At 35.1% G+C, this 22,521-nt stretch overlaps 1 protein-coding gene across 1 annotated transcript in view; it reads right to left on the reverse strand.

Moving 5' to 3' along the window:
- Positions 1-10,184: 10,184 nt before the first annotated feature.
- LOC108738179 (A disintegrin and metalloproteinase with thrombospondin motifs 16-like) overlaps positions 10,185-22,521 on the reverse strand; it is a 179,920-nt gene continuing 167,583 nt past the window's right edge. The window contains exons 6-7 of the mRNA XM_018471456.1: positions 16,913-17,012; positions 10,185-10,405 (exon numbers count right to left, since the gene is read on the reverse strand). Of these exons, the coding sequence (XP_018326958.1) occupies positions 10,185-10,405; positions 16,913-17,012 (321 nt within the window). The remainder of the gene's footprint in view (positions 10,406-16,912; positions 17,013-22,521) is intronic.

A 22,521-nucleotide genomic window follows, 5' to 3' on the forward strand; every position in this document is an offset into this window, starting at 1 on the left:
GTGGTCACTTGAACAAAACCCGATAACCTAACCTAACCTACCCTATTGATAAAGATATTTAAATAATGTTTTATATAACTTTCTCAATATTTTTTTGTATTTTTCATTAGTTTTACCCTTGAATATTGTTTAAGAATGACTATATAAATATTTACATGCCTACAAATGTATAAAAATTGGCATATATATTAACTTTGAACCCCCATAACTTTTTATGGGGGTGAGACCGCCACGAACTCTTTATGGTACAGTGGTGGGGGAGAACTCCTCTTTCGATCCCACCTACCCCCACCCCCTTCTGGGGTCATAATTTAGACCTTTACCTAACTCACTCCTTATTTGTTGTCGATAAATAGTAACGACCTGCATGATACGAACGGTTTTGACTATATCTCGTAGTTAACAGAATTTAATCAAAACGAATTTCTCATTTCCGTTAAGTGTTGTTCCGGAGTCATTTAGACGGCGCGTCAAAAAGGACAATATTCCGAATTTGGGGGCTGCGTCGCTATCGGTTTTTAATAAGTGTGAATATGTGTTCACCATTATCGGTTCGTACGGACCTAAGTGAAACAATTTCAGATAATGTACCGACTTTATTTATTACCGTTCCGCGGACCGTAAATAGCCATTAGCAGCGTACGTAACGCCATAAAATTCGACGTAAATGCAGTTAACGGCCTTGGGTGCGCTTCTGGCCAGATAGCGATATGAACTTGGGGAGCACTGATGCAGCCTCGGTAAATGTTATTAATAATAACCGCCATTCGGGATACCGGGCTTACAAAAGCTTGTAACGAATGAACATACCGTACGAATATGTAGTACATACTACTTGTGTATGAATGTAGTGGGTCCTATACAGATATTATAGGTGTAGTTCCTGTTAGATCGGTGGAGGGTACTTCTTCATTACAGTTGGAACATTCGTTTCTAAATAATCTTCACCTAGATTACTAAAATTCTCATACATCAGAAAACCAAAAAACGTCATTAATTTCTGGAAATCTTCCTGCGTGTCCTTACAATTCGTTACTCATTGTACTGGTAGTAACTCATACAATGTTCTTCTTGTGTTTCTAGTCGCGCATTAACATCTTTTTCGCCAAATATTTTTTGATTTTTCGTTTTTTAACCATGGGAGAAACCAGAACTTTCTCCGCCCATTTCTTTCTCCCCTTCAGGATGAAATTATCGAACGTGCTTTCTCTATTTATAATAAGTCTTTCAATTCCTTCAAGGTTTTTTAATTGAACTTACACAGTATTTATCATGCATAATGCCACCGTATAAACAGTCGACGAAAAACAATCACTTCATTCTGTAAAGTAACGACTAAGCATTTTAATTCATCAAAATGCTCGCTGGTATTTTCCTGAGGCGGGGGTAGGGGTGGTTAGTAGACAATTCGCTTTTTTATGTGTCTTCCAGTACTAATTACATAATCAAAGTGCACATGAAAAACGAAGAAAGGGTCATATTTCGATTTGTTTCTAAGTATTTCGCAATAACCAACCTTTTCCGACATTTTACTTTATACGAAACATGGGGGGTTGTCGAATTTAAATTTGAGCTATTAGTAGGTACCGATTACAGGGTATCATGTATAACAGAGAATTTTGTATGTATATTTAGTATGAAAATAAGGAAAAATAAACAAAAATACTGGTATGCAAGGGAAGAAAAAATAGGGGATGAGCGAATATAAAAAGATAGGAGACGAAAAATTAGAAGAAGTAGCAATAAAAAGAAGTCACTTCTGTGCTCGCGAACGGTTAATTTAGAAATTTAAAAAAGATTGTTAAAGGTGTATGTTTGGAGCGCGGCGCTGTACGGGTGCGAAACATGGACGGTGGGCGCGACCGAAAAGAAAAGGTTAGAATCGCTTGCAATGTGCTGTTACTGGCGAATGATGAGGATACCGTGGATACAGAAGGTTAAAAATGAAACTCTACGGAAGTCAAAAAGAAATAGGCGAGATAGGTTGGTAGGACGCCTTCTCAGGCATGAAGGCTTAGTCAGAGACATATTAGAGGCAGAAACGGGAGTTAGGGGGGTTGTTCTAGTTTTAGGTAAATGGGAAGATTAGCTCAGGATAGGAAAAAGTGGAAGTGTGTGTCCAGCCAGTTCCAGGACTGACGACCTTATGATGAAGATGAACACATATATAGATAATAATACCATTAAAAAATGAAGGCTTTTCGACGATCAAGAACATGATCTTATTAAATTACGACGCGTTGTAAACGGTCCGATCGGATTAGCAAAACGACTTGGACTGTATGCTAATGGGGCGGTTTCAAAAGGACCGACTTGTTTAATCGTCACAGTGTATCAGACGAGTGACGGTTCAGAATCGTGTGCAACAGGATGTACAACTGCCGCGATATCCTTTTTGCATTCGAACATCGACCGAGATGCACGTATGTATAATATTTTGATTGACAACAAAATAATATCTGACGTGGCGCGGTCTGTTCGATTATAAATTGCATACATCGAAAAATCGATACGATGAAATATTACAATCGTTCGATAAGCAGATATCTTTACAAGGGAATGTTTGTGTTACGATTAGCAATTCGGAAGTACCCAGCTAGTGTTTGCGTAGGTTGCTGGTACATATAGGTGCCACAATATCAAATTTGATCTTGGAATTGTACACGATCATTAAGAGAGAATGCGGGACGATAGGTTTAACAGCTCACAAGTACTTAAAGACAGCAACAGTAACAATTATAGTTAGGATTAAGTAGGGTTATATTTTAGGCAATTGTTTAGAGAAGTAACTGCATAATATTAATAAAAGACACAACGTAATGGATACCACCGCGCAGTTTTCCATTTTCAAATCGAAAACAACGATAATGCAAATCTAAATGCTAATTGAACACCATCCGGTTGCTTTTAAAAGTACAATTATCGTAATGGACCAATAAATTCCGAGAAGGATTATACCTACTGTATATTATGTACACGACGTCCCAAACGTATTTGACCAGCAATAAGCCAAAATGAATGTCTCGCCAGTGAAAATACAAAATAGAAAACACTTTGTTAATCGGTTTATAAACAATATGAGATTGGTTAAATCCTAGATTAAATATCTAATTAAATTTATAATCACGGTAATAATACTAACCAAAGAATAGAATTTTGTAATTAAATTTATTTGGTATCATGTCTAATACAATTTAAACGGTTAAAAAGGAAAAATTCCGAATTTATCTAACTGATATTTAAAGTTTAAATCTTGAACTTTAAAATGGGATGAACAGGGGCGATTTTACATGACGTATTTCGTATATTTTTTATAAACAAATTCAATTACTAGCAAACAATTAGGTTTTTTAGATACGAAACCTGACATTCTTTATTATTATTAACAAAGAAACACTTTCAGAAAAATTAGTTTTTTCATCAATCCTTCATATCGTGTTAGGACACTGCGTAGATAGAAAAGAACCGCTATTTTGGGACAAACTGTAAATATTATCACTAAATATGTGTACACACAATACCCCATCTTGTTTGTACAAGTTGACCGGTATCTTTTCAGCCGAATGTTGATACAGGCTCGCGAAAAATTTGCATAGAATTTTTGCTGCAAAACAGCATCAACTTCCTGTCATCTGTACAAAGAGAAATACTTCGAGAGATCGCGATATGAAGCGATTAAAACGGATCTAACAGGTAAGCAACCTTCGTAGGCGTGCTCTATTCTGTGTGTTTAAGCACACAGAATTATGGAAAACATTTTTTAAATGGCCTGCGTGGGCTGCACAAGGGTGTTCGTGAATTAATATGTACAAGTTTTTTGTGACTCATTAAGACCAAATAAAAGATCACTAACATTTTGTGAAAACGTGAACAAATTGTCGAAAATTGCACTCGTCGGTGAAAAATTGGAGAAAAGCGGTGAATAACATGTGAAAAATGCCAATAATGGATGCATGAAATGTCGTAGAGTTTTGTAAAATTTGTCGTTTAAAATATATTGGTGTATGTTTGGAGCGCGGCGCTGTATGGGTGCGAAACATGGACGGTGGACGCTGCGGAAAAGAAAAGGTCGGAAATGAAGAGGTATTAGAAAGAATAGGAGAACAGAGGACTCTATGAAAGTCAATAAACAATAGGCGAAATAGGTCGGTAGGACACCTTCTCAGGCATGAACGTCTAGTCAGAGACATATTAGAGCCAGAAACGGGAGTTAAGAGGGGTAGACCTAGATTAGATTACTGTTCGCAAATAGTTAAGGATGTGGGATGTTCTAGTTTCAAGGAAATGCGAAGATTAGTTCAGGATAGGAAATAGTGGAGGTGCGTGTCCAACCAGCCTTAGGACTGACGACGATGATGAAAATATATTAGCAAAATTGTTGTGACTATCTCCTCTGACGATACAATATTTTGAAACAAACTGACCATGTAACTAAAAGATCTAATTGCACGTTAGGATACTTTCAATATCAAGGATTTTTTTGTTTAATCATAATTTTAGATTTGACAAACTGTATATGGAACTAAACAACGAAATTTTACAATAGTTTACTTCAGATTGGCATAAAAGCATGACGTAGACAATTCAATATTATTTCACCGAAAATCCATTTTTAGTGCAACTCACACAAGTGCAGGGGTACATTTTCTCAAACACCCTTGTCACTAGATTAAAAACTTCTGCATTGGAAGGATACGATTAAATTTTTACTACATGCCGGCCGCTATCTTGTTAATGAATCTTAAACAGCCTTCAATCCACTTGAAACTGCATTAAAACAACAACAACAACAACAACAAGCAGTTCAATAACGAATTAATGAGTGACATTAAACATTTATATGCAATTCGTGACGGTAATTCTGGCTATTTATGCAATTTTAGAGATACGATTAAAAACCAGATGAAGCATTTTTGTTGCTATTAAGAACTACGAATTAATGTTACCATATGCTCCAAACATACTCTTTCAATTATCTTTTTTTTTCAATAATTCTACCTTAGCTTACGCCTATTAAGCGCATTCATTATTTTTTTGTTTATATTTTAACCCTGCACATACATTTTACATAACAAAATAGATATCATGCTGTTAGGTTTGTGTAATATTTAATACCAAATGTTGCTTAATTGCACCATCACTGACCTAATTGACGCTGCACGTCTTGCACATTAAAAGGAGAGAGAAATGGCAAAATTTTTTCGTCACTTTAAGTCGAACAATAAACAAACAAACAAACTTCTGTGAAATTAAAAGATTAATTAATCTATCGGTCAGGCAACGGCTCCGTTTCTTATTAAGTTTTCTCTGTAAGTTAATCCGTCCATGGAACTGTTATTAATTGGAGAAGACGCTGAGACATGATCACGGTAATTAGCGGAAATTAAATCGCAACTTGGTGTCAAAAACTCGACTTAGGGGAACGTACCCATACTATGAGGTCCCTTAGGGGGAGGGGGTCTTAAAAAATACCACAGGGGCTTCGGTTTTCGTCACGTAGTCAATATCTACCAGGAAAATCTCACGTTTTTTCGAGCTACGAGGGTGGATTGATAAGTTTCCGGCCTAACCAAGAGATGACGCCACTAGGCCTACCTTGAGGTGACATTCTATAGTACCATCCTTGGATAGCTTGTAGCTATNAATTACAATTTTTTAAAATTTCAATAACTTTTTAATGGTTTAGTGAATCGATTTGTAATTTTTACAGGAGTTTTAGAATTAAACGAGGAACGTTCTTCCAAATTTTTATTTGTCTCGTAGCATTTTGACATACCTCCCAAAAATCGTTAACACTGCAATTACTTCATATTAAGCGCTTGGTCAATATAGACGGAGTCATAATAAACGAATTCCACTGTTAAGAATTACATCGAGAATGAGATCCGATTGGATCACTCCAAAATACTTTGTAAATTGACACACCTTTGAGACAGGTAATAAACGTATGTACGTATGTAGATATGTAATAACTGACAAGATCAGATGTAGCATTGTCTCCCCGTGAATTATGAATTTTTTCTTACTTACGATTAGTCATTGAGGGCATTTGCCTGGTTCTTTTCGGACATGATTAGTCATCAAAATGCTTTTAAGAGGTTTAAGCGGTGACGAATCAAATAAACATTTTTTATGTCTTAAAATATTCATTTCTGTAACTATACCTCGTTTACTTTCTGTAGCGATGTGACCTTCAGTTTGACCGGCGCAAAGTAGAAAAGAACAGCACTAGGCCAGAAAAGGAAGGAGACAACTTTCGTCCAAACTCTTAACCGGTGAGGAGCGTATAATCCGTGCAGTACTGCACGGAAAAATTGACCATTTTATCCGCTACAATTGCATTGCTCAAATGTGCTGTTATTGGTACCAATTACTACTGAAAATATCAACGAGTTGTTTATTTATATTTGAAGACATATTAAAGGCATTCATGCTTGTTTTCGACTCGCACTACTATTCATGATTGAACCAAACTTTTGGCAGGTACTGTATGAAGAAGTATGTTTAATGAACAAGAGTCGAGAGTATAATGAGCTTTTTTTTCCCTACCTACGATTTTGTCAGCGCGCCTCCAAGACATTGGAAGGGGCCCATGGCTAGGGAAAGTAAATGAAGTATACCTATACATACACTTTTTTCGAAATCAGGAAAACTATAAGGAAACAGCAAACTCGAAATTAAATCATTGCTTATAATTTTAAAAAAGTTTTGATAGACAATAACATATTTTGAAGGCTGTTTAAGACTCTAATTGTAATAAGTATACCGTCGATGAGTTGATTACGTATTTAATTAATATCTACCTTTCTAAAAATTTCAGTAACAATTAGTATCAATTTTTGAGACTCAACTAATTGTACTACAAATGTCAATTGTGATAATCCAAAAAAAAAGGCAGTCCATACTAAATTCAACTTCTCATTGTTAACAGCCTTTCAACAGTCCGGAAAAATGTAATTTTTCACGTTCAAATTTATCATGTAATTTTTGAACGAGTCAGACACTTGTATGGAATTTATAATCACATTTACCTACTGTTAAACATTGTGAAATGAAGGATCTAATCTAAACTGACTGTTTGTTGTGACATTTGTCAACTGTACATACACCATATTAACTGGCTTTGTCTTATTGCGATTATGTTTGTAACAGTTATTAAATAAAGATTTGTGTTTAACCTGTCAGCACGAATAAAATTGATTTGATTTATGATTTTTTCCTGCAAGACATGATCCACTTTTAAGCCAGCAGGAAAGGTTCAAAAAAACCAAGAGGCCAGCATTGAGATTCATAAAGTATTTACAGACTTTCAATAGTTCAGGCTTCGTCCGTGTGAAACAGGAATTGTTAAAAGTTAAAATTAATAAACAATTGAAAAATAACCAGCAAAGTNCTTATCAATCCACCCTCGTATATTCGAAACTTTTTGTTTGCAAAAAATGATTTAAAACTATATTTATAAATTCCTACGTGAAAACTAGAGGTGTAGGGGGGGTCTTGGCACATATTTTTGGTGGTAACCGAGGGGGGCACGTTATATTTATTTGTGCGAAGAACACCGACGTTTCGTCTCTAATTGGGAATCTTTATCAAGGTATTCTTTAGCTTTTTTTTGTTTCTCAAGTAAAATTATTCTTTTCGTTTTAGTTTCAAATGGTAGTATTTTGCCTATAATTTTAGAATTAAAATTTGTAGGAACTATTTCGGTGGTAATTTAGGTCATTTTAGATATTGTGACGTTACAATTCTTTTTATTTTCATTCGGGTTTATTTTGGAAAAAACAAGTCGAACTATTATCTACCAAATCCTTTTTCAATCAATCCAAAAATATTAAAATACCGTTTCGTATTTGGCAACATTGCCGGTAATTCCCTTAATAGGCCACATGTCCAACAATTCTCAACAAATTAGGAAATATTCTTAATAACGAAAATAATTAGTAGATTTCATCGTTTAAAAAAAAGTTATTGTGGTAATATACGAGGTCGAAAATAAACATCGCCATTATCATCAATTACTCCATAAAAAAAAAAAGTATTATTGCCACATTGAAGTGTGAATATAGCAAATTTTACGTTTACCATAACATTATACGTATGGTGATCGCAATAATTAATAAAATTGACTATAAACCGCAATTATAAATTCAAATATTTAATAAGCGATGACATCGCAATCCAATTTATTTTAGATGCAACTAATAAGTTTATAATTATATCGATAAATAATGTTACGTTGATTATTCAACGTCACCTATTTATATGTATCTACCTAACTACACTATCATATTTAGCAAAATATATGTAAATTATACTATTGGTGGTGTGAAATTTCATAATTTTCAATAAAATCGTGATTGATTAAATGTAGTGGTGAAAGATTCAGTTTTGCTTCTGGCAATATAAACAAATAAATACAATACTGAGTGTCTTCCAACACATTTATCTAGTAATTATCGAATTGGTCATGCCAATGAGACTCGCGATTAATTATTATGTAATTACGCATTTTCAAGAGAAATCCGCTTGGCAAATAATCTTCCTGTAATTAAAATTGTTTTTTATTTCAAATTGCGACGACGCACATGTTACGCATATTTTATGAGACCTTTTGAACAAGCCGCTAAATGCATCAATATTAACATCTTTCAAATTACATCATATAGCGAGTCGTTTAAAAAGTATAGAATTGCAAAACTAACTGCAAGTTTTCTTAGACGGAAATTCCGATTAGAAATTGGTTCAGTATAGGGTCCGATCCGGATCAGAATTGCTTGAAGACCGATCAGAGATAAATCGTCATGCCATATACAGTGTGTTTACTCAATTTGGCAGCATATGGGAAACTTTTTAATTATTAATCATACGAAAAACAATTACTCTTTATAAAATGTCCTGTATCTGTCTAAAATACATAATGACATCATCCATGTCATAAAGATCCATGTCGGATTCGTTCCAGAGATCCATGCAATCCATCCGTTTCATTATATTATAATTAACTTTAAAAAATGTTATTAAAAACCATTATGATGTTAATAATAGAATCAACATAATAATTTAGTCATAACATTAACAATAAATTTATTGTTTGATAAACAGTATTACCTATAGAATGGATCAGATAAAAACTAATGATCCAGTTAAAGACATCGACTATAATCTTGCTTTAACCAACGTACCGAAATTCGTAATATTAGAACTGATCAGATGACTGGATCAAGGGACTTTGATCAAAACCTTATCAGATAGACGGATCAATGAAAAGGATACTGTACGCCGATCAGGTCACTAGATCAAGAGATGGAGGACTGTACTCTGATCGGATGACCGTATTACGGAAAATCTGATCTAGATCTGACTATAATCCGGATTCCCTGAACTAATTTTCAGTAGGGATATTGAATATGATGTTAAGGAACGTTTAATATTTAGAGGAAATCCGATTCGTTTAGGTCAAATTGACAAATATTTTAAAATTTTCTCATTTTAATACCTAGATACATAGATATAAAAATCTAATTCACAGTTTGCGAATCATTTTTTAGAATTTAAACATCATTTTATAACAATAGGATATGTTACCACCTACCTTTATGTGGATGACTGCCGGAAACTTTAAAAATGTTAATGTCAAATAACACTTGGAGAAATAGATTACTACTTTTTCAATAGTACTTATTAGCACGTCATGTGCTGGATTATTAAAAAAGTATATCCGCTCATATACGGATAAGGATACGGATTATTAATGTCCAAATCCGTGAACACGGATATGGATTAGTACTTCAACTTTCGTACTTTCATGTGTTCGTAGTAATACGCCTCGCTTGACAATTATTTATCATAATATTTACCACAATTATTTATTTTATTTTAGCAATAAAAAATGCCAAAACTATAAATTTAAGAAATAAAAACCAATTTAATAAAAAATAATAAACTAAAATCCATTAATTTCAATTAAAAAAAATATTAATTTATCATAACGATAACGAGGCAGAGTCCCACGAACTCAAATAAAACAAAAAGAAATAAAAACCAATTTAAAGTTATTTACAGTATTCCTTTTCTATTTTTTTTTAATTCTGTATATGTGCCGAATATCAGGGCACATCACCAGAACATAGGAACGCGCCCTTATGGCGTATGCGACACTTTAGAAGTTCTTATAAGGCATTAAACTACCTCATGCGAAAAAACTGTAGGCGAAGAATATAAAGATTTTCAAAAAGACTCACCATACATTTGCGGTCGACACAAATACCCTTCGTACCAGGAGGGGCGGGCCTTCCTGTTGCTGTGAAGGGATGATAACAAGGAGTACCATCGATGACAGTCTTTTTCAAAGTTGCAAAGAAATTAGTCCCAGAAGGTCTACAGTTCAAAGCGCACTCGTCTGGAGCTGGAAGAAAATTTAATTATCCAATTTGGTCCCACCACTCAATTTTTTTTTTCATAAATAAAATAAAATAAATAAAACAGACTTAAAAAAATCCTCAAATACTTGGAAGGACAAAAACATAGATCCTATTTTCTTATTAAATAATACAAAAAATAAAATTATCTTTAATTTATTCAAGAACTATAAATTCTTTAGAGTAGCGATAAATCTCTCTTTTAAATTGAGCTTTTTTTTACAGAAATTCCTTGCCGATAAAATCGCGCTTTTACACGGTTTACTGTAGTTAATTTATTATTCTAAAACCTGGAATAAGTGATTTTTCCCGTTTTGGAACATACACACATTCAGTGTCCGTCCATTTTTCCAATTGTGTAACGGAAAAAACGTGTTTCTGCGTCGCCAATCGATTATTATGTAGATAAACATGTAAAGACGATTTTACAAAGGACTAATATGCAAATTTGCGATGGAATCTATTAAGGAGTACAAGGAATTCAAGTCATACGTTCTCAGTGCCTATAGCATTTGAATTGGATCGAGATAAACAAAAGCCAGCAGAGAGACACTTTCTGTAGGTTTTAGAATCCTAATAATTTACTAGTTGCAAACATTTGCTTCATTCGCTGGGTTTGTTGGACATCTTCCCCAAAGAGTACGGAAGTGATCGAACTGTCGAGAAATTGCTTGAATTTTACAGAATACTCAAGAAAGTTATGGAGTTATGGAACTTTCGAGAAATTTCACAATTTTTTGTTCTTATTACAAACTGATTATATATGTTCTATCCCAAAAAATTTTCTGGCTAAACAATTCTCGTTCATCAGGAAGGAGTTGCTAGTTTCTATTAAATCATGACAAAAATATTGGTACACAAGGGAATAAAAAGTCGGAAAAGAGCGAATACAGACATAGGAGACGAAAGATTAGAACAAATGATTGATTTTAGGTATCAAGGAAGTAAGATAAGTCAGGACGGAAGGAGTACTAGGGACATAAAGTAGAGGATAGCGCAGGGTTGAGTCGCCTTCAATAAAAAGAAGTCACTTCTATACTCGCGAACGGTTAATTTATAAATTCGAAAAAGATTGTTAAAGGTGTATGTTTGGAGCGCGGCGTTGTACGGGTGCGAAACATGGACAGTGGGTACGGCGGAAAGGAAAAGATTGATGCATTCGAAATGTGATGTTACAGGCGAATGATAAGGAAACCGTGAATAGAGGTTATAAATGAAGAGATATTAGAAAGAATAGGAGGACAGAAGACTCTATGGAAGTCAATAAAAAATTGGTAGGACAGCTTCTCAGGCATGAATCAGAGACATATTAGAGGCAGAATGGATATTTAGGATGGATAGAGGTAGACCTTGATTAGATTACTGTTCGCAAATAGTTAACGACGTGGATTGTTCTAGTTTTAGGGAAATGCGAAGATTAGCTCAGGATAGGAATGAGTGGAGATGCATGTCCAATCAGTCTTAGGACTGATGACCTTATGATGAGATTAATTTAGTTTAGGTTAGGACTCTGACTGACGGCGATACCTTGGGCGTTTAAGTTTTTGGAACATGTTTATGTCGAATTTTTGGCTAAATCATTCGTTTGAAACGACATATTCATAATCAACATATTTTATTCTTTATTTATTTATTATTTCACGTGAAAAACTGATCGAGTGCGCTTGCCAATAAATCCATAACCATCAATTCGTTAAAAACTTGTACGAACGTCACAAACACGATTGCAAATGTTGATTTTGCACATGCTACAATTGAATGTAAATTTACACAAGCCAATGTACATGTATCTATAAACAGTTATGCACATACGTCTTTTATTTTATACGTTCTAAGGACAATTTACGCAAATAATTCTAGCGATTGTAATGGCGCCAGTAACGTTGCATTTCGAGACCCATAAATCAAGAATGCTTTGATATCAGCAAAAATTGCCAACGTACAAATGGTAACGGAACTGCACTGAGCAGCCGTGTACGTCGACCAGATGTAATTATTATGCAAACAAGCTTAACATTTATTTGATTGACGGTGAGATCTTGTGGAGATTTGTGAAAAGGTGAAACAGATAAGTGCGGTGGTTACATGAAATGAAATTTAAAAGTAATAAACTTACCAGAGGAAATGTCAACGTTACAGTTTAGTAAAGCAAGAACATAAACGTAATCGCAAGAAGACTGAAACTAATTTTAAGTATCTATTACAATTTTATCTTACTACTGTAATGCCATTTTCCTATCAACAGGTCACTGGTATAAAGTTGGTGCATTTAAATTATTTACGTAAAACTGCAAGCTACCGAGATAAAAATCTTCAGTTTCTCAAAGTCTCTCAAAGCGAGACTTGAGTCTCCGTGTCTCATCGAGCGTCTCTGGTGTCGCCGAGAGAGACTGTCAAAAAAACTGTTTAGCGTTTCTGAACGACAGACTCGAGTCGTTCATAGAGAGATCCTCATTTCGTAACCAGTCTCTGAACGAGAAACTCGATTCTCCCAATAAGAGACTTGAATCTTTCAATAAGTGGTGTCTGGATAGACATGGTTAAAATTTTCTAAGTTCAACATATTTTAGAGATCCCAGTCTTTCTACGAGAGACTCGAGTCTCTCAATTTTTCAGTTTTATTCATTCANAATCTTTCAATAAGTGGTGTCTGGATAGACATGGTTAAAATTTTCTAAGTTCAACATATTTTAGAGATCCCAGTCTTTCTACGAGAGACTCGAGTCTCTCAATTTTTCAGTTTTATTCACTCAGTTTCTCTGTGAAAGACTCGTATCTCTGAATTAACAACTTTATCGTTCGAGTCTCCCAAACACAGACTGTGAGAGATCCATAAAAATACCTAGGCAATAACTGAGAGACTGTGAAAGACCGTGAGAGATGCTGAAAGACTCTGAGAGACTCTGAAAGACTGGAGAGAGACTGAAAAATTTTGTCTAGGGTAACACCTACTTACTTACTGTGTTAGTAGGCCAATCAGCGACCGTTTAAATAGCGCAGTTTATAATAATCGAGGAGTCGAATTCAAGATCGCGAAGATGCAAGGTGGTGAGGCGGCCATTTATACGCTCCACCTTTATGCATAAGGTAGATTAAGATTATAGTTTTAATATATTAGGTTATAAATTAACTATAGTCTTTCTAAATTCTACGATATGACCAATTTAATTAATGGTTTCTATAGTACATATTATTGTTTATTTCATATTAAAATGATTCAAGTTATTTGTAATGATCCTCGATTAATAAGTTTTAAAGTTTTGTAAGTAAAGTTTTGGTGAAGGCGCCAGACATTCTAAATATAGCATGTACATCTATTTGTCTAAAAACGAACAAATCCCCTAGTTTTGTATTAATTTCTTTCAAGTCAAGCAATTCTTCGAAATGTAACTACTTTAAGTTACTATTTTTTTTTGGTCTAATGTACCTCACAGCAGATTAAAAATTTTACAAAGAAAAGCAATTTAAAATAAAAATTATCGTTCACAGGTAGATCCAGAAAATTATTATATTATGGTGAAGGCGCTCGGCATCATTATTGATAGAAATTTTCTCCTTTAAACCGACTGGGACATTTAATGATACTTTTTTTACACATATCATATATAATGTAATTATAAGAAAATTAAAAAGCAAACGTAGGGATATTCTATAACATTGGTATAAAGAAGAGAACCCCGCTTAATCCTTACGGAAAATGACTGTTACCAAACCCTTGGATTCTAGGAAGTCAGATAAGTCAGGACGGAAGGAGTAGTAGGGATAGAGAGCAGAGGATAGCGCAGGGTCGAGTCGCCTTCAATAAAAATAAGTCACTTCTATGCTCGCGAACGGTTAATTTAGAAATTCAGAAAGGTTGTTAAAGGTAATTGTTTGAAGCGCGGCGCTTTATGGGTGCGAAACATGGACGGTGGGCGCAGCGGAATAGAAAAGGTTAGAAGCGTTTGAAATGTGGTGTTATCGGCGAATAATGAGGATACCGTGGATAGACAGGGTTAGAAATGAAGAGGTATTAGAAAAAATAGGAGAACAGTGGACTCTATGGAAGTCAATAAGAAATAGGCGAGATACGTTGGTAGGACACCTTCTCAGGCTTGAAGGTCTAGTCAGAGACACATAAGAGGCAGAAACAGGAGCTAGGGGGTAGTGATGGACCTAGATTAGATTACTGTTCGCAAATAGTTAAGGATGTGGGTTGTTCTAGGTATCTAATATGTTAAGAGAAATGCACAGAATACTTCCCTATAGGAAACAGTGGATGTGCGTGTCCATCCAGTCTTATGACTGATGGTGAACTGATGAACTAACTCTTCATGTCTGAGATGGTGTCCTACCAACCATAGCTATAGCGCTCTGGATAGGGGACTACTCATTGTAATACCTTTCTATTTCTAACCCTTTCTACCAATGATATTTTTAACATACCATACACCAAACGCTAGGACATTTATTTTGTAATAATTATTATCAGATGCGATTGGAACATTATAAGATACGACGCCATCAAACAGGAGTATTTTCTTTCATCATTAGAACATCTTCGGCTAACAGAATGACGACTGCATTTTAGCCATCGCCGACAACATTTACGGTCAGTTACATATAATGTTTCGGCGTTAAAATAAGCGCGCGTATGTAACCCGATGGCGCAAAACTTTTACTACCGCAGTAAACAATAAAGGAAATTAGAGATCGATAGTTATTACTTCCAAGTGCATACGCCGCGCAGCGCCGGTTTATTGTTCTTTGTCCAGTTCGGATGCATTTAAAACATTTTATAGGCCATTTCTCCAAAGGAAACGTATGTACGTACTATAAAATAAAGTTAGAATGAACAGCATCGGACAAGTTTATACAAATATTCTTATTGTTTTACATCGTGTAACCGTCTGGCGTAAAGAAGTTTATCTAATGAAGTTGTTACCACATAAATTGAAGAGATTCTTCTATTCCTCAATGAAAGTATCATTTTAAGTACCTTACATACAGGCCTGACGCTGGAAGCTGGCGGAAATTTTAAAATGGCGTGGATGCGCGGTGGCAAAAGTAGGCAGTTTTAGGTATAATGATTGCAGCCCTCTTTCTTCAGTATTCCTATCAGGGGCGTAGATTAAATATTTAAAAATAGGGATCAGTGAGCAAGTAATAGACAGACAAACAGAAGAACTAATTGTTGATGTTGGTGACAGTGATAGAGATTCCCATGATGACAGTCAATGTGAAAACTAACTATAAAACGAAAGCAATAGGTTAATTTTTTCTTTTTGATAAGTCATGTTTTTACATTATTTTCTAGCACGCTACTGTCCCATCTGTATTAATACTATAATTTACGCCTACTGAAAGCTTATTTGTGTATCGATTCCGAGTGACTTACCCAAATAGGTCATAAATCGGGAAGTACCTGCGCGACCGCTCGCCAGCTTCCTTCGTCAGACCTGTACTTACGATTAGTTTAATAGATACAGTTCCTATAATTTACTTTTTAATCTAAACATCGAAGACGCGATAAACATCATTAATGACAGGACTACTTTAGGGGCAAAAGATTAGTATGCTTAGATTTGCGGATGATATAGCAGTATTGGCATCTAGCAAGGAGGAGTTAGAGAATAACCTAACAAAACAGTATTATAGGGAAAAAATGTAGGGAAGAAAAGTAGGGAAAGAGCGAATATAAAGATAGGAGACGAAAAATTGGAAGAAGTGACTGATTTTCGGTATCTAGGAAGTCAGATAACGCAGGATGGAAGGAGTAGTACAGATATAAAACAGGATATATAGAGTCGCCTTCAACAAAAATAAATCACATGACATCTTCATAGACATGAAGGGTTGGTTAGAGATATATAGGAAGTAGAAACAGAAGTTAAGAAGAGTAGAGGTAGATCTAGAAGTGATAATTATTCAGAAATAGTTAAAGATGTACGATGTTATAGTTTTAGGGAAATGTGAAGATTAGCTCAAGATAGGAAGGAGTGGAGGTGCGTGTCCAATCAGTCTTAAGACTGACGACATGATGATGATGAAAGAAGGGACACAAATTAGTTCCTGTAAATCTTGAAGTTTACTAACTCTCACAATAACGGTTGTTTTTACCACTTTTGGCACTAAGCAAAGTTGACCAATATTAATTTGTCTGATTCTTCACTGATTTTGTCGACTGAGAAGTCAGTTCCTATAAATCCTAATATATGTAGCAATTATATAAAAGACGCCCCTTTGAGGAACACATATAGTTCTAATTCTACTCAATAGACTGCGCTAATGTCGTACCATTAGTATTAGATTCGAAAATTTAAGTAACATTCCCAGAGATATTTTCCGTTTACTAATTATACTGAAAATGTGAAAAATTTTTAGCGTTCTCCTAATGGCTGGACCTCCCCAAAGTGGACGCAAACGTGTACTTACATACTAAATAGAAATAAATGTATACATGTAACTAATGGAAATAGAATTAATATCATGAAATGACTATTACGAAAGTTTACCTTGCAAAAATGGCTCCCAGCTAAACAGTTGTCCTCGAAAAGGATATTTGTTAAAAAAGATGCATTGCTGCCTTCTGAAGTCGATTGGTGTGGGGCATTCCTAGAATAAAATAGATTTATTACTGTAGGTGTAATTTACGCATTTTTGGTTGTAGATTTAATAATTATTAATATTTACGTATCTTCCTACACCCCCAACACTTTTTTTACACGGCAGGCTTATTCCTCAAGAATTCGCGAAGAACAAAGAACAACGTATAAAAAGGATGTAGATATTCAATTCAGAGTGTACCTACTGAATAACCGGGTATCGGGCAAAACCCCTACGGGTACTTTTTTATGTATTTATTCTGGCGACCTTCACGAAGGTCCCGTTCAAAAAGTAGTTTACACTTACTACTGGATAAAAATATCTGATTTATTTCGAAATATCGAGTTATATTAAAACCAATTAGCTCAGATAAATATTTCTCATTTTTCATACTGGTCGCACGATATCGATATGAAAATAAATGACCACACACGTACGTATGTACATTGCCCATGTTGGTTTTTTCTTTCGTCTCTAGTAGAATAACGCAGCAATGTCGGGAACCTGGCGTCATTATCAATTATATAATTTTTGATTTGGAATAANGCACGATATCGATATGAAAATAAATGACCACACACGTACGTATGTACATTGCCCATGTTGGTTTTTTCTTTCGTCTCTAGTAGAATAACGCAGCAATGTCGGGAACCTGGCGTCATTATCAATTATATAATTTTTGATTTGGAATAATATATGTAGGTAATACATTTTTATTAGAAAATTTTGTTTAAATTACTTAAATTAAATTAAATTAATTAGAAAAAGTAGGGAAAGAGTGAATACAAAGATAGGAGACGAAAGATTAGAAGATGTGGCTGATTTTAGGTATCTAGGAAGTTAGATACGTCAGGACGGAAGGAGTAATAGGGATATAAAGCAGAGAATAGATAGCGCATGGTCAAATAGTCTTCAATAAAAAAGAGACACCTCTATGCTCTCGAACGACTTATTTAGCAATTCGAAAAAAGATTGTTAATGGTGTACGTTTGCAGCGCGGCGCTCTACGGGTGCGAAACATGTACAATTGACTCTGGGGAAAAGAAAAGATTAGAAGCGTTCAAATTCGGTGTTACAGGCGAATGAAGAGGATACCGTGGTTAGAGAAGGTTAGAAATTAAGAGATATTAGAAAAAATAGGAGAACAGAGGAATCTATGGAAGTCAATAAGAAATAGGCGAGATAGTTTGGTAGGGCACCTTCTCAGGCATGAAGGTCTAGTCAGAGACATATTAGAGGCAGAAACAGGAGTTAGGAGGGATAGAGGTAGACCTAGATTAGATTACTCTTCGCAAATAGTTAAGGATGTGGGCTGTTCTAGTTTTAGGGAAATGCGAAGATTAGCTCAGGATAGGAAAGAGTGGAGGTGCGTGTCCAACCAGTCTTAGGACTGACGATCTTATAATGATAATGAATTTAAAAATGTAAATGTATACAGGGTGTTCTTTTCTAAATAAATTTAAATATCGTCTAGAAGGAATGGAAAATCCGGTATAACTAAAAATATTTTCTGTATATGCATTATATATATCATTTTTATAAAAACATGTTTTTTTATTAAATGTATACTAACAGAGTTATGTACGAAACCGTCTTTGGGGGAAGACCCTGTATAGACGTAGACGCACACATAAATCAGACACCCACCTAATACTGTATTAAACTTCAGGTATTGAGAGCCATTTCGAAACTTTAGTTTTGAATTTGCTTCTTTGTACATCTTACCTTGTATAGGAAAAAATAAGTTGTACAATTGAAGTTTCCCCCGTGTTGTTCGTCTGCTTTATGAATTGGTTGGTTGGTAGGACACCTTCTCAGGCATGAAGGTCTAGTCAGAGAAATATTAGAGGCAGAAACAGGAGTTAGGAGGGGTAGATATAGACCTAGATTAAATTACGATTCGCAAATAGTTAAGGATGTGGGAATCTAGTTTTAGGGAAATGCGAAGATTATGATGACTCAATGATGATAATGATTTCTAAAAATAAATAATTGTAACCGCTCGATTACATACTTCCAACGAAGGTAATTTGTTCTACGCATATTCCATGTTTCATTACTTGAATTCAATATCGGGTTTACCCTTCATGGTTTGCTTTTTTTACGTTTTTAATGGCTAGTGGTCACGCACTTGATTAAAAAGCTATGCTTACGAGGGAGAAAAATGCTGAAATTTACGCGATACGATGTACTACCTATTACAACATCCCTAATGGACTCGTGCAGCAAATTGAGAAAAATCCTGTCATGAGGTCACGACCCGTAACCGCAGTAACGATCCGTATCTGCCGGAACTAATGGACACGCAACTGACGCTAATAAAAGAATTATTTTGAAAAGCAGTTGACTACGTGCTTTTCAATTTTAATTCGGGACAGATTTTGATGTAAATCATCATGAGATGATGAAAGGAAGGAAAAGTTATTACTACAATTGGACGATTATAATTTTAACAATCGGCTATTGATTGTAAGAAAACACTTATCGAAATAATCGATTAATCGTTCAGGTAAATTGGAATAAGTAATTAATGGATTAATGGAATTGGTCATTAGGGAAATAATCATTATTCAATTAATCGATTTTCGATTGGAAAGATAAGGCTAAGGATTATTCATCATAAAGTCGTCAGTCCTAAAACTGGTTGGACACGCATCTCCACTCTTTCCTATCCTGAGATAATCTTCGCATTTCCCTAGAGCTAGAACAACCCACATCCTTAACTATTTGCGAAAAGTAATCTAGTCTAGATCTACCTTTAGCCCTCCTAATAACTCCTGTTTATGCCTCTAATATGTATCTGACAAAACCTTCATGCCTGAGAAGGTGTCCTAGTAACCTATCTCGCCTATTTTTTTATTGACTTCCATAGAGTCCTCTGTTCTCCTATTCTTTCTAATACTTCTTCATTTCAAACCTTCTCTAACCACGGTGTCATCAATCATTCGCCTGTAACACCATATTTAGAACGCTTCTAACCTTTTCTTTTCTGCAGCGTCCACTGTCCATGTTTCGCACCCATACAGCGCCGTGCTCCAAACATACACCTTTTTCGAATTTCCAAATTTTTCTAATTTCCCTAAAACTATAACAATCTACGTCCTTAACTATTTGCGAAAAGTAATCTAATCTGGGTTTACCTCTACCCCTCCTAACTCCCATTTCTGTCTCTAATATGTCTTTGACTAGGCCTTCATGCCTGAGAAGGTATCCTACTAACCTACAGTCCATTTCAATTTGTTAGAATTGTGACTTTGAAGAAATCTGCGCGAAGATAGAAAGAATACACACTAGGCGTGAGCAAGACAGAAATAGTTGGAACGAGTTTGAACGAGAAGAGCTTTCGATGGGCGGTCTTAGGAGATCGGCTAGAACTGTTCAGTACTAGACGAAAATGTTTAGCAATTTCTTAAAACAAAAATGTATATAAATTAACAATAGAAAACAAAGCAAAAGTTTTATAGGTGTGTAGAACGTTAAGTTAATTCACTTGTTATTATTTTTGGCTAAATATGCTTTTAAATAAAGCATATTCTTAAATTTTAACTAACCAGTTTAAATAATTTTGCAAATGGTACTGTACACTTTTGTCTAGTTCTCGCTCGATGATCGGTGGAGAAATGAGCTCCGCAGACAAATATGATTGAATTTTGAGTTATGCTACTGCGCATCCTAATAAAGGGAAGGGGCATATCTCTAACTTCTTGAAACGCACGGTATCTCGCTTATTTCTTATTGATTTCCATAGAGTCCTCTGTTCTCTTATTCTTTCTAATACCTCTTCGTTTCTAACCTTCTCTATCCACGGTATCCTCATCATTCGCCTGTAACACCACATTTCCAACGCCTTTGACCTTTTCTTTTCCGCCGCGCCCACCGTCCATGATTCGCACCCGTACCTTTTTCGAATTTTTAAATTAATCGTTCGCGAGTATAGAAGTGACTTCTTTTAAGGCGACTCGACCCTGCTTTATATCCTTACTACTCCTTCCGTCCTGACTTATCTGATTTCCTAAATACCTAAAATCGGCTATTTCTTCTAATCTATCATCCTATCTTTAAATTCGCTCTTTCCCTACGTTTTCTTCCCTTGCATACCACTATTTTAGTTATTTATTTTCATACAGTAGTGTTTTGTCAGTACCGCTTCCATTTTATTTAAAGCTATATCTAACTCCTCCTTGCTAGATTCTAATACTGCTATAAAATTTAGGATTAATCGATTAAATATTCGATTAACATAAACAATGAAAATAATCGAGTAATCGGTTGTAGAATATCATCAATTACTTATTTATTAATGTTATTAAAGACGGAATAGATTTGGAAGCCGGTGGAACTGGTGTTTACGTCAGGACAATTAGTCGCCAGAAGTAAGCAGAGTGGCCTTCTAAATCACTTAATGTTTGACATTCCGGCCTATTAATTTGTACACAGAAGACATTACGAGGACCACACAGAATAAGCAAAGAACAACAGCTGTTACTCGACATTTTGCTACGTGATGCATAAATCGCAAGATCGGACCGACGAGGATTTACGCATAATGCACACAAGGAGTTTACGATGGGAGCATTTATGTAAATTTCACCTGCTTCCTGAAATCGGACATGCAAATACAACACGTACGTTAAACAACCCTCACGGTTTCAAATTATATCATATAAATAAAACAATGAGACGGTTTGGTCCTAGTGAATAGTCTTAAGGTTTGCTGTCCGCGCAAGGTCCTAGAACCTTATTATTATTATTATCATCAAAGTGTCTTCGGTAAAAGAGATGAGGGTGGTGGTACCACCCCTACCCCATTTTGGTTGAACTCTATAAATTGAGTTGTTTGGTACAAAAACAAGTGTTCGAAAAACTCTCGTGAAGTCTCCTCAAATTTCATCTATCCTAGCTAAGTTATGTCCTTAAATTAATTCTTCTTCCTTTTCTAAGTGTTAATTGTTAAGTGTTCATTAAGTTTGTCCATAGTTTTTTTGGTTAATATACGGTTAAAAACATTGAAAAGTTTATTAGAGAAAGTGAGCTCTTGTCAAAGTTACAAGTAGCATTTCCACGAAACATAGGCACAAGCGAAAATGTGTAATTTAATGAACCTGTGAAATATATTGTTTCAACCACATCTATTTGAAAATATTTCTTACTTCTCTAAAAGCTGTCCTAAACCAACCGAACTCTCAAAATTCTTTAAACAAAGTATAAAATCCCTCTAATTATATAGGGTTGTTCGGAAAGTCATTTCGTTTTTTTTGTGGAAATGAAAGACAGTTTTCGTATAATAAACAAATACTTTATTAAATTATATATTGACCGTTCTGGTCCAACACCTTTTGCCATCTTTCTGGTAGTAGCATAATTCCACGCTCATAAAATTTTTGGTCTTTGCTGGCAAAAAACTGATCGAGGAGGTTTTTGACCTCCTCATTTGAGGTGAAGGTTTTACCGTCTAAAAAATTTTGGAGTGACCGGAACAAATAATAATCCGATGGTGCCAGGTCTGGAGAATATGGTG

This window comes from Agrilus planipennis, unplaced genomic scaffold, assembly GCF_000699045.2.
Source record: "Agrilus planipennis isolate EAB-ADULT unplaced genomic scaffold, Apla_2.0 scaffold25, whole genome shotgun sequence".
Classification (NCBI taxonomy): Eukaryota; Metazoa; Arthropoda; class Insecta; order Coleoptera; family Buprestidae; genus Agrilus; species Agrilus planipennis.